Here is a 12,418-nt window from a genome sequence, read left to right as displayed (position 1 = left end):
TTCTGGTTCTTGTTACCACTAAGAGCCGTCACTCGGGTATGTAGCTCGCGAGTGGATTTCGACATCGTTTGAAGTGACGGAGGCCAATCGAGGCACCCTAATCAGTCAGTAGAAATTGAGCCGATTTCCTCCACCAGAAATGCAAGGAAAATGAGACACGCACGTCACCCCCGCTGGTCTGGCCACGGTCCAGTTTTGCTTCTCCCGCCCGCCAGGCTTTGAGCGCTTCTGTCGCATGTGGAAAACTCTCGCTAACTCCAGCGCAGGGCGGCTCCTGCGACTATTCCGCACCATCTGATTGATATTTTTGGAGCAAGAGAAACCAACTTTCTGTCCTTTTCACTGCACTGGAATTTTTACAGCAAGATCAATAAAAAAGAAAGGAAAACATGCACAAGTACACACCCTTTTATTGCATGCAGACACAAGCCATATTCCATATATACAACAGAACAAAGTATACATGTTTGCACACAATATCAACTGAAACTTCGTGTATATGTTGATTGTTATTTAATCTCTCAATAAAAATCCTGGCACAGTAAACAGAACAGAGCGAAACATCTAGGACAGCATAGCATGCGGACCGATCATGTGCCTGGCTATTCTCTACAACCTAAAGGTGTTGTGTTGACCGACCACACGCTTGGTAGTTGTGGCTTTCATACAGAAGCAAGAGTCTGTTACTAAAAAACAAGAGGGAAAAGGATGGCACCTCTGTTCTGTCAGCACTTTCTTATACTGATCTTGCTTCATTCATGAGGCATTTATTTATCTGGCATCCCAAAGTTCACCTTTCTTTCATATTGTGTTTCAACAGCACTCTATGATCTAGCTCACATTCTTAGATACTAAGAGCGGATTAGGTGTCATTACAGTGAAGAGCTCCCGAGGATGGTTCAGTCCAGTTATCTCACCTGGCTTTTGGTGATAAGTTAGTGCTGCCTTTCCACTCACGAATTCTGGTAAGCAACACAGGCTAATAGTGTCCGGGCGAGCATACTCCAGTGGCTTTCAGTGCCAGTTTGTAGAAGAAATAGTCATGGTAGAGAATGAGACACAAATGTATTTACATTATTTACAGGAGGTAATTTGAATACAGTGCATGACGGGTATTTTTTTCTTTCACACTTTGTTGTCTTCTTTCCGAGAGCCGATGCTCCCACAGACTCCGCGTAACGTGCCTCTGCACGAACAGTCCTCCACAGGTCGAAGAGGGAAGCGTTTTTTCGCCAGAGTGCGCAAGCTAATGGATCGTGGGTGAGCGCTTGTTTATAACCATCCACTTGAAGATGGAGCACAGATGCAGCTTTTCAACCACATGTGTGAAACAACCTCTGCACATGGTGTACTCATGAGGTTCGCTGATGTAAGTGTTGCTGCTGCACGGTGTCACTGGAGCCATGAAATGTCCACCAGAGATTCTGCAGATTTCAAGACAAAATGCACAGGTATATGTATTTAAACAGTCACAATAATGCACAAAAACAAACTTAGAAAGATATGATATGCACAAAATACAGGAAGTTCCAAATGACAATCAAATGATGTGATGGGCTGTTTTAGGAGTGGGCCACATGCCTTCACTATGTAAACCAGCGAAAGGGATAATTGACAACCACCCGTTTGTGACACGAAGCCACAAAAAAATCGCAAGGAAAAATTCGTCCTGGTCCGGGGATTGAACCTGGGACCAACACCTTTCTGGGGCGGTCACTCTACCAATTGAGAGCTAAGCGGGATGCTAGCAATTTGCAGCGCGAGGGAAAATTAGTCAGCAACTCAAAGCACTTCCACACAAAATACTGCAAATGAATTCTGCAGAATCCCACAAGGTGGCAGAAGGGTTATAGGAAGGGTCCCTTTCATAACCCCTCCGTCACCTTGCAAGATTCTGCAGAACACATTTTTTATTTAAACCTGTGACCAAAAGCACACTGCTTTTACAAGACACGGGGTATGTCATTACTGGCCAAAGTACAAGGAAAGTGTAGCCAAAAGGTTTTTTGGAAGGCACGATCGAGTTGTTGATACTGCTAATAAACCAGCTATACCAAGACTTATAACACTGCTTCTTTCACCTCTGATGATGTTCTTAAACTTGACACACAACTGTTCGGTGAAGCCACAGAATAAGTCATACAGTGCCACCAAGCATTGCCATACACCGAAACATTAGTGGTGCGAGCTTCATGGATCAAGCATCAGCAATGTTTAGGGATGGGCGAATAGTAAATTTGAGGTTCGAAGCGAATCCGAAGCGAATAGCGATTTGGTCAAATAATTTCGTATCGAATAGTTCAAATAGTACTCACCACATATTATTAAGAAAAATCAGCATTTTCGTCATGACCCTTGCACAATATTTTCAAGAATTGGAACTAGGTATGAGTGAATGTCACTTTTTTGGTTTGAAATGAAGTGGAAGCAACCTTGTATCGTATAAAAATTTGAATAGCAGTAGGGTGCAAGTTATAAGTGGTACAATACATTACAATTTAAAAATTACTAGACTTAGTGCATATAAGCCCATACAACACACTTTTAAACTTAAAAAAATGTGTACGTTTAACTTTGAAGTGTGGCTTCGCGGCAGTGCAGATTTCTCCTGGATGGGTGGTTTCACAGCACAGCAACCACACGCTGCAGTGAAACTACCTTTACAGGAAGTTATGTGTGGTCAAATACGTACACATATTCGTTCATTTCGAATACTTCGAAATTTCGAATAATATAAATTCGTATCAAAGCGGATTCGAATAGCTTAATATTCGTTCGAATATTCGAAACGCCCGGATATTCGCCCATCCCTAGCAACGTTGTATAGACAAGTATGCATTCGGTTCCAAAATAGCTTGACTTAGTGAACTGTACATTCGTATAATGTCAAATACCCATCGATCTTGCATAAATGGAAGTGCACTGAACACATGCTCTTGCACACTACCTATCTGACAGACGTTTTTTCCAATTTCTGTTGACATAAGATCTCACCCTGGGATACTACCTTTGGTGGCTTTGTGTCTGGTAGTCTAAGTGTTGCTTCACGCCTTATGGAGATTATGCATGGAAGAAGGGCTGCTGGCCTTTGTCATTCGTGCCAAGGTGTTCCTACAAAACAGCGCGCAGAGTTTTTAAGCAAGGCTGCAGCTGCAACACGTGATATATAGTGAACTGTACTTCCCAGGCTCCTATATTTTCTCTTACCATTTAATGTCAGAGTTTCACACGTCACCTGCTTCACTTCATGCACATTTTTTTTAATGGCTTGTGTACAGCTTGCTTTACAAACACACGAAAGACGGGACAAAGTAGCTATTGACCTTTAATTAAGCTTATTAGAATGAAAATGCAATATTGTCAAAATCAAAGGCACAATTTCGCCCCCATAAGGAAGTACTGCTGTAGGGCTACTTGGTTCTGTTTTGATGTACAGATTCTCCATGAGCTGAAATAAGTGCTTTTCGTTAACTGCCAGCTCAGCTCAATTCAGATTGCAAGATTTACACTGAACAAAGAATACAGACACGAAACACAATAAAGCGTCATACTCAGCTAGCCGAGCGCAAATGGACTCAAACTCACAGAATTTATGCCATGCCGACAAGTTTATGTCAGAGTGCAATCGATGACATGGAATCTTAGCAGGATCGCATACAAGTGCACCCAGTTGAGTAAAACCTTGGTGATTCTTGAGTCCGGGTGACCCCAACCTAAATATACCTATTTTTGAACAAGTCTGGCTGACCTATGGTCACAAGTTGCATTATTTTACGGTGTTTTCCACATGTGCGTTATTTAAACAAGGCTAACTTGAAACAGGAAGTCCTTTAACTTGGCTGTGAAGAATGAACACCCAAATTGTCCAATTCCATAGCGCACTTCACTTACAGAATGAAGCATGGCTGTAGGGCTACTTGGTTCTTCTTTGATGTCTGCACACTCCATCACCTGAAAGAAGGGCCTCTTATTTTTAAAAGCTTTTAACTTAAAATCACAAAAATTATGCTCAGATGGTCAGCTGTAGTCTGAGTGAGACCCAATGAGTGAAGTTTTAGTGAGACTGAGTACCAGTGAGCCGTATTGAGCACAAATTTGGTCAGTCTGAGTGCGAGTGAAAACATTACATTTCTGAGTGAGTCCGACCAACCTGCAATCAGAAGCTGTCACCTTATGACATTTTCCATATCAGCATTATTCAAACAATATTAACTTGACACAGGTCATCCTTTTAATATGGCTATGAATAATGAACACTTAAAATTGTGCAATGTCATAATGCATTTCACTTACAAGAGGAAGGATTGCCGTGGGGCTACTTGGTTCAACCTTGATGTCAACACGCTCCATGACCTGAAAGAAGAGTTTATTTTTTTTTATCCAAAGTGAAGTTGATAACAAAATATTTACTTTGAACCACATATGTTTCCACTAAAAAAAAAGAAAAAAAAAAGCATTGTAAACCTTTACTTATGCATGGCATGTTGTTAGGCTAGTCAGTTTATGGTTTCAAAAAGGTTTTAAACTGCGCGAAGAAGACAGGACGAAAACAGGAACACATACACAAGCGCAGATCTACGATTGTGTGTGTGTATGTGTTCCTGTTTCCGTCTCGCCTTCTTCGTGCAGTTTAAAACCTTTTTGATACTTATGCATACCAGGCCATAAGATCAAAATTATGAGAAGAGGTCAAGAACAGATGATTCAGATAAACAACAATGCATGACAGGCTCTTCCAAGCGCTATGTTTTTGTAAAAGCAATAAAAGACAAAAGTGGCAGCCTTGCTAAATAAATTCAGATAGTGGAGAATAGGACATAGAAACGAAGCAATAGGTGGACTGAAGAAAATTATGGAAGGTAAATACAATAACCTTGAAACTAAGGAACCTAAATCTGGTTAAATTCTCTTTGTGTGTGTGTGTGTGTTGATGTTTCGCTTGAAAATGGGAAACTTGCAGAACAATGAAAGCAGATAGCTCGATTCTTTCGAGATCTGCTCCTAGGTATAATGTCTTCAGAATTCCACAGACCTCCAGACGAAGCAATGATTCAGTGCGAAAAAAAATTAAACGCAATTTTTCTTTTTAAGTAAGGGTCCTAAAACTGTCACTTCATAACTATAACGTAAACAGGTCATACGAGCTACTGGTTAAATGAAGTGCAAAATATGCTATCCAAAGCGGACGGTAAGAGAAAATGAGAGTGCTCACGCACAAGATGTTTGTAGGGTATTGCAAGTTACTATAAGAAATCAAGCCTGAATGCTCTTATGAAGTTGAAAAAAATCAAAACCTAAATGTTCTTATGAAGGAGACATCCTGAAGTCAGAATTTTTTAATTTTGGTCATGTCGTGCAGGCAAGTTAACACTAGCCAAAACGGAAGGAAAACAAAAATAGAGTTGTCCGTGCACAAGATGGCCAGAAACAGTTTTTAGGCTACAAGGAATTATTTATGTGAACTTAAAGAAATCGTATTGAAGAAGTATAGACCACTGTTCAAATGCTCATTATGTCTCAAGGAGTCAAAAGCAGTTTGACAGTGCATAAAACATAGTACCCGTGTGAACCAGTCATGTTTTTTACAGTAAGAAGTATTCTCATCTTTTGCTGACACCTTTTCCCACTTTAAAGCTGTTCTGGAACCAATCCATTCTCACTGAAGCAGAAATACGAAAAAGAATGTATTACGAACTTACACTCCTTAAACACATGATTTCCAGCACATTCCCTGCACACTGTATTTAAGAGCCCTTCTGCAGTAGTCTGAAGCACTAGCTGCAAGAACCCATGTGCTGTATCCTTTGAATCAGTTCCCAAGCTTAAAAGTTATACTTCGTAGCCATGACAGGAGTAATGCCAGCCTCAAATACTAGCTCAAAATAGCTCTTTAATTTAGTTTGAGACCAAAGGACCACAAGTGATATTTTTACAATTCCACATTACATTTCACTTACAAGAGACTGCAGGCTACTTGGCATCGTGTTTGCCTATTTGGCTCCTGTTCAAACAAAGCATCTAAATTGAATTACATATATATATATATAGTATACACATCCTCGAATAAAAGTACAGAATACTTTCTCCAATTTCAATTTAACGAACTGGTGAAAGCCAGTTAAGGCTTGCCTGTTATAAGTGGTGCCCTCTCGTGCTCCTATCAGTAATAAATAATAATATCTGGGGTTTAACGTCCCAAAACCACGATATGATTATGAGAGACGCCGTAGTGGAGGGCTCCGGAAATTTCGACCACCTGGGGTTCTTTAACGTGCACCTAAATCTAAGTACACGGGCCTCAAACATTTTCGCCTCCATCGAAAATGCAGCCGCCGCGGCCGGGATTCGATCCCGCGACCTTCGGGTCAGCAGCCGAGCGCCATAACCACTAGACCACCGTGGCGAGGGTGCTCCTATCAGTGTCAGCATCACTTGAATAAGGATGACTTAAGACAGGAGGTTGATATTGTCCTTAAATTAACTCAGAAAAAAGAAACAAACACAAGACTGCAAAATTCCATATTGCATATTCCCTTACAGTATGCAGAGTGGTCGTAGGGCTGCTCGGTTCCTCCTTGATGCTGGCGCTCTCCATGACCTAAAAAAGCATTTTCCAGTGGTCACCTCAATTCAAATCATAAGATTTACTTCGAACAAAGAATGCAAACACACTGACAAAAGGGCTCTGTTCATTGTCAGATTTTGCTCAGGCATACTGAAGTGAGGCACCTGGCACGAGTGTTACAAGGCATACTATAATGTGCTGTTAGTACGCTTTCCCATTATGCAGAAGTGCAAGAACCAGGAGGCTTCGATGGATGCATATACTGATAAATAAAACCACAGCATGATTGTGACACCCCTGCCCAGTTTATACTATAACATCCACTTCGCAGTGACTGTGATGAGCCCACATGCTGTGATCTTTGCATCTAACATTTCAGACGTCGAAGTTACAATGTGTGAGCGTAACATGACTAATGCTTGCCTAAAACATGAGCTCATCACAGCTCTAAGCTTAAAGTGGAGTGTAAAAAATTATAACCTCCAACTGCATAATTCTACACCACACATCACTTACAAGAGACAGCAGAGGAGGGGGGCTATTTGGCGGTGGCGTGTCGTCCTTGATGTCTCCGCAGGTCGCGTCCTGAGAAAGGGAATTTTTTCTCTGAGCTAATATTGCAACGAAGCATTTACTGTGGACCATACATATATTCAATAAATGTGCCACGCTTTTCCAATTTTGGTGGTGTGAACCAGTCAGGGATTACCAGTTAGAAGTGGTGTCCTATAATGCTCTAATCAGTATCATGCAGTCAACATCATTTTAACAATGTCAAGTTTAAAAAAGGAGGTCACTATTGCACTTTTATTCAGCTTAGTGTACAAACACAAAACTCTACAGGGTGTCGACACTGTACAGAGTGTTCCACACTCGCCGTCATGGCTACGAGCAATGCTGACTAACACTCCCAGGTTTAAATGCACAGATATACACAATAAAGTGGATGGGAGGACAATCGCCGTAGTAGCTCAACTGGTAGAGCATTGGACGTGCTATTCAAAGGTTGTAGGTTTGGCCCCTGCCGGCAGCAAGTTGTCTTTTCGTCCACTTTAATTTCTTCACATTTATACCATAATTGCTACAAATAACGTCCCCTACACTTTCCTTGGCTTGATTGTCTGTTGGTTTTCATAAATGGCGTGATGTGTGACAAACATTTCGAATCGCTGTCAAACATAAGATTGAGTATGTGGACTGTAGATATAATGTTGCACACAGAAGCTCATACTGTTGTGATAGAGATTACTTTGGGCAAACTGGTCAACGTTCAAATACTTGTATTCAGGAGCATTCACTGAACGTAAAAAACTGAACCGTGTCTCATTTAGTGGTGCACTGCAGCAAAAGCTGCTGTAAACCCACACTTGAGTGACAGAACAGAAATATTGCACCGGCACTACGCCCAAAAAACAAGAGAAATAATGGAAGCTTTTTTCATGTCAGCGGAAGGTGACAAGCGTATCAATCAGCTTTCGATAGCCATGTCACATGCCGAGGTGTCACACCTGCGAGAGTGTTTGCGGATGGGTGAATGATTAGTCAGCCACGCGTTTCATATTTGTTTGTCACTTTATGTCCTATTGTCACTTTGCGCAAGTGAGACGATTTTTATGTAACCGTTTTTTCATGATAATCTACTTTTTCTGCTTCGTTAGAAATAAACCTTCAGTTGTCAGTCAGCACCCGCATTTGTAGTTTTTTTTGGTGCTCATTTTCATTTTTTTCTCACTGTTTTTTCTATCAAGATGGATCTGCACCAACTCTACAAATAATCAACTCTGATGCACAATTCCACATTGGGCTTCACTTACAGGAGGCAATGTTGTCAATGGGCCACTCGGCACTGTAAGTTCTTTGGTCCCGTCCACAGCTCCGGTCTCGTCCACGGCCTTGGTCCTGTCCACAGCTCTCGTCTCGATTACGTCGGGCATTTCGAGGATGCGCAATCGCACGCCCTTCCGCCAGACATAGTGCCTCCTGCACAAAGGAGGGGTGCGTGGCTTTTTCAGGTGCATGCTTGAGCACGAAGGTCCAGCCAGTCTTTGATCCCAAAGCTAAGCAGACACAGGTGCCACGACTATAGCTTCTCCATACTGTGCTGCTTCTGGTGCACTGCAGTGATTAACTTGACTTGGAAGCCCTGAAGCATTCGTGGCAATGGCAAAGAGCCACACTGCATGCGTTTGGCTGCTTGGGCCTTCCCAGCGACTTCCAAGCGAAGGAACTGAACGGGCACAGCTCGCATACATGTGACAAATCTCTCACGTGGATGTGTTATTCAGTCAAACCGGTATGGTGGGCAAAATTCCGGCCACAGATGGAGCAGGCATAGGGCTTCCCACATGTGTGCAATAATTTGAGACACTGCAGGTTTGCTTGTATTGCAAAGCTAAGCCCTCACAACTATACCTCTTATACCTGCCAAAACTCCTGCCACATTTCTGAAGTGCCATAGGAGATATTTCACAGTGGAAAAGCATAGTATTAACTTATTCGAGAAATTAATGTGGCATGCCGTTACATCTCCAGACACTATAAAAAACGACAGGACAAAGAAATACAGGGAATCTTAATGCAGAAGCTGCAAAACAGGCTGTACGTTCCGCTTCGGCTTAAAGGTAGCATAAATTTTTGTTTAGTCTTCTACGCTGCTTTAGAAATACCTCAAATGCTGGCACAAGCTCAGCAGTCCGCTTGGTTTTTGTTATTGTGCTCAACTATACTCCATTTCACCAATGCTGTACAATACAAAAATGAGATCCAGACTAATATGCACTAACGCATCAACTAGCTTAAAGGGACACTAAAGGCAAATAACAATTTATGTCAGAATGAAAGGTCAATGCTTGAGAGCGTCTAAAACATCAATATTATACACAGCAATGCTTTGCCAATCGAGAAATGAAGGTAAATGTAGTACACAATTAGCGCCGTCAGCGGGACATTCTAGAACACAAGCCCTATGACGTAGTAGGCCCTTAGTATAATTAATCACAAGTACTCAAACTACCTATGATGGAAAAGAACATTTCAGTGCATCACAAGTCAGAATAAAATGCAACCAGTGCATTTCAGTCTGAGTCTTACAAAAAAGAACTTCTTGACGTTACCCACGAGAACGAAGCAAGTTCCGTTTTTGCCAGGCTGTGCTCTACCAAAGTCCCTTGCTCCACTGCACTGAAGTGCCGGCTCTCGGGCAGTAAAGCGAGTAAAGGGCAGGCATGGCTACGTCAGAATGCTGTTCCGGGTAGGCAGGTGCTTTGAATTGCGCTAACGGTATTCGGATCACTAAAATGTGATCTTCTTTCAAAATAGGCATTTCCTTGGCAAGAAACAAGCCCTACAAGGTGTCTGGCATGCCATTTCAACAATCCGCAAGGACTTATTATTTTCCTTTAGTGTCCCTTTAAAGAGAAAAGCTCGTAGAGCTCTATAACAGATTATAAAAAGATTAGTGGATGTTTCCCTGCCCTCAACTATTGAGTAGAGTGCCTAAAGAATGCAGGTGGGAAAGAATCAGGCACTTGCTCCAAAAAGGAGCTAAATCTAATGTTTTCTGACCATCAGATACGAAGCTGCTCATGCGTTTACAAAGCAACGGCTTTCTTGCACAGCATGGACACAGCATGGATGACATTCAAGCTTGCAAATAACATAGTACACACTATTTTTTGTGTATTCAAACTTAGACAAGTTCAAAACAAAGAGTAAAGCATGTTTTGTTGATTCACATCAATCACATTTGAGTTACGTATGAGGGGACTCGGCAGCGCTTACTCTGGTTCACAATCTGCAATGGATGCATCCCTTGACGTTTCAGTGCTTCTCGTTTGCAGAGGTAAGGACACATCCTTTAGTAGCAGGGACCGTAGCAGGGACCGCTGCTTAGTCGGTTTATGCTCGTTCACTTCTGGAGGGCCCTAAAAAAGAGCAAAGAACACTTTAAAATTCATTTTTACACAGTTCACTGTGTAAAAAGTCATAACGCTCTATTTCAAATGAATAAATAAAGATGCCATGGTTGAACACAGCTAAACAAAGTTTTTCAAGTGACAGCTCGGTTTCACTTGCTTTGGGAAAGGACGAAACCATAGGCATGCACAGATTAGTTTTCCAATCGTAGTTTTGACAATGGAGCTACAGTCTTAATCACACTTGTCTAGAGCGGCCAGTCGACCGCTTCAGCCGCCGTTTTTTGCAAAAGTATGCAGACACTGACACCATAATGATACCAAACATGACCGTACCACATGCTGGGTCCTTGTGCTATAATACAAGCATGAATGAAAGCTTGTAGGTAGCAGCTGCGGAAAGTGACAGCGTCCACAGCCACGCACTTGACCGCACTGTACAGTATGATCCACTGTTAGAGGGAACACGCGGGCGCGTTGCTGACAGCCCGCGTGGCGCTGACTAGCGGCAAGATTTGTAAATGCGCCACATGTGCATACACTTGTAAGGATGGCGCACACCCGGCGTCGTCTGCTACTTCTCCACCCATGCACCAGGCAATTCCTGGAAAGCGCTAGAAAGCGGTTCCGTTTTTTCAGGGTGCGATTTATCTAGCCATCACTCTGCATTCAACAGGCAGAAAAACAAACATCCGCATTTGTTTATTGCTGCACTCTTTCACAAGGTTTAACTGAACTGGTTTCTAGGCTCGCTGAAGCATCATGCGTAGAAGATCCTAATATCGACTATTTTTTACAACACGATTATTCTGTTACAACACATGCGCATAATGAAATAAGGCGTGCACAGAATGATAACTGAAGGTAAACTTGAAGGAGACATCTCGTTGATTATACTTTTTGCGCCAGAGGATATATGGGGCAAGAACTAGCCACAAGACTTTTGAAGGATGCAAAGCTGGTGTGTTCGTCCACGTCCATACTTTTTTAAATGAAAAAAAATCTACTTGTGCAAGAAAAACAGCGCCAAGGGCTTGCGCAAGCCAGTTATACATTTTTCGCACACTGCTACAGCAACTGGCCACTATTGATAACAGACAAGGCAATTGAAGCATGATGCAGCGAACATATATACTAAGCTTGCCCTTCCGACAATAAAATAACTGCCTATTCAACAAGCGGAAGGCAGAGTTCGTATCACTTCGAAAACTTCGAAAACAAAAGCGGTAAAGATCAGCGCATAGAAGTAGCAGACGACGCGGGGCATGCACCGCCGTAATGAATCTGTACGCACGCGCTACATTTACAAATTTTGCCAGCAGTTAGCGCTCCGCGGGCAGCCTGCCACGCGCTCGCGTGTTCCCTCTAAGAGTGGACCGTACTGTACATCGGGTCCACTCACCGAACACAATGGCCACACATCAGACGAGTTGCCATACGGAAGGACACGATTGAAGCGGTTCGTGGCCGATACACACTGCGACGAACGAATGGATTGGTCCGTCAGTCTATCCATACACTCGGCACTGGCGTCACCTCCTCTTTGAACGGCGACTTCGGAGGCGGCGAGCTTGGAGCGCTTACGAGCTTGGAGCTTGGGACGCTTACGAGCGTGGTAGTACTTCCGGACAGCCGCCAATCTCGCTTCTCGTTCTTGAGGGGTCTCGGCAGCCCTCTTCATCCGCGTCCGCTCTCTCTGTTTGGCCAATCTGATCTCTCGTCGAGCTCTGTCGGCTGGGTGATCGGACTCGGCTTGCTGTTTGCGACGTCTCCGGCAATACTCGTTGCGAGCCTTATAATGGCTCGACGGTATCGCCCGTCTTTCTCCTTCCTCCATGCCTGCCAGAGAGCCGCTGTCGTAGCAGCAACTACCGTCACAGAACACTTACACCAACCGCATTGAAGTCCACTTCGAACGGTACCAAGGAAGCCGCCATTT

At 43.0% G+C, this 12,418-nt stretch overlaps 1 protein-coding gene across 1 annotated transcript; it reads right to left on the bottom strand.

Annotated features, from left to right (window-relative positions):
• Positions 1 to 986: 986 nt before the first annotated feature.
• LOC119404865 (uncharacterized) lies at positions 987 to 12,418 on the bottom strand. Its single transcript, XM_037671553.2, has 9 exons — positions 11,882 to 12,418; positions 10,346 to 10,488; positions 8,380 to 8,545; positions 7,082 to 7,150; positions 6,539 to 6,598; positions 4,294 to 4,353; positions 3,892 to 3,951; positions 2,995 to 3,111; positions 987 to 1,424 (listed from the first exon to the last, which is right to left on the bottom strand). The coding sequence occupies exons 1-8, from the start codon at positions 12,314 to 12,316 to the stop codon at positions 3,061 to 3,063; spliced, it is 1,044 nt and encodes a 347-aa protein (XP_037527481.1). The 5' UTR covers positions 12,317 to 12,418; the 3' UTR covers positions 987 to 1,424; positions 2,995 to 3,060.

This window comes from Rhipicephalus sanguineus, chromosome 9 (assembly GCF_013339695.2).
Source record: "Rhipicephalus sanguineus isolate Rsan-2018 chromosome 9, BIME_Rsan_1.4, whole genome shotgun sequence".
Taxonomy (NCBI): domain Eukaryota; kingdom Metazoa; phylum Arthropoda; class Arachnida; order Ixodida; family Ixodidae; genus Rhipicephalus; species Rhipicephalus sanguineus.
This window is presented reverse-complemented; position numbering and strand designations above follow the sequence as displayed.

Coding starts and splice junctions, on each gene's coding strand:
- LOC119404865 (XM_037671553.2), bottom strand. CDS start 12,316: ATGGAGGAAGGAGAAAGACGGGCGATACCGTCGAGCCATTATAAGGCT. Junction 4,354..6,538: donor CTACGACCACTCTGCATACT/GTAAGGGAATAT, acceptor CTCTTCTTTCAG/GTCATGGAGCGTGTTGACAT. Junction 3,952..4,293: donor CCACGGCAATCCTTCCTCTT/GTAAGTGAAATG, acceptor CCCTTCTTTCAG/GTGATGGAGTGTGCAGACAT.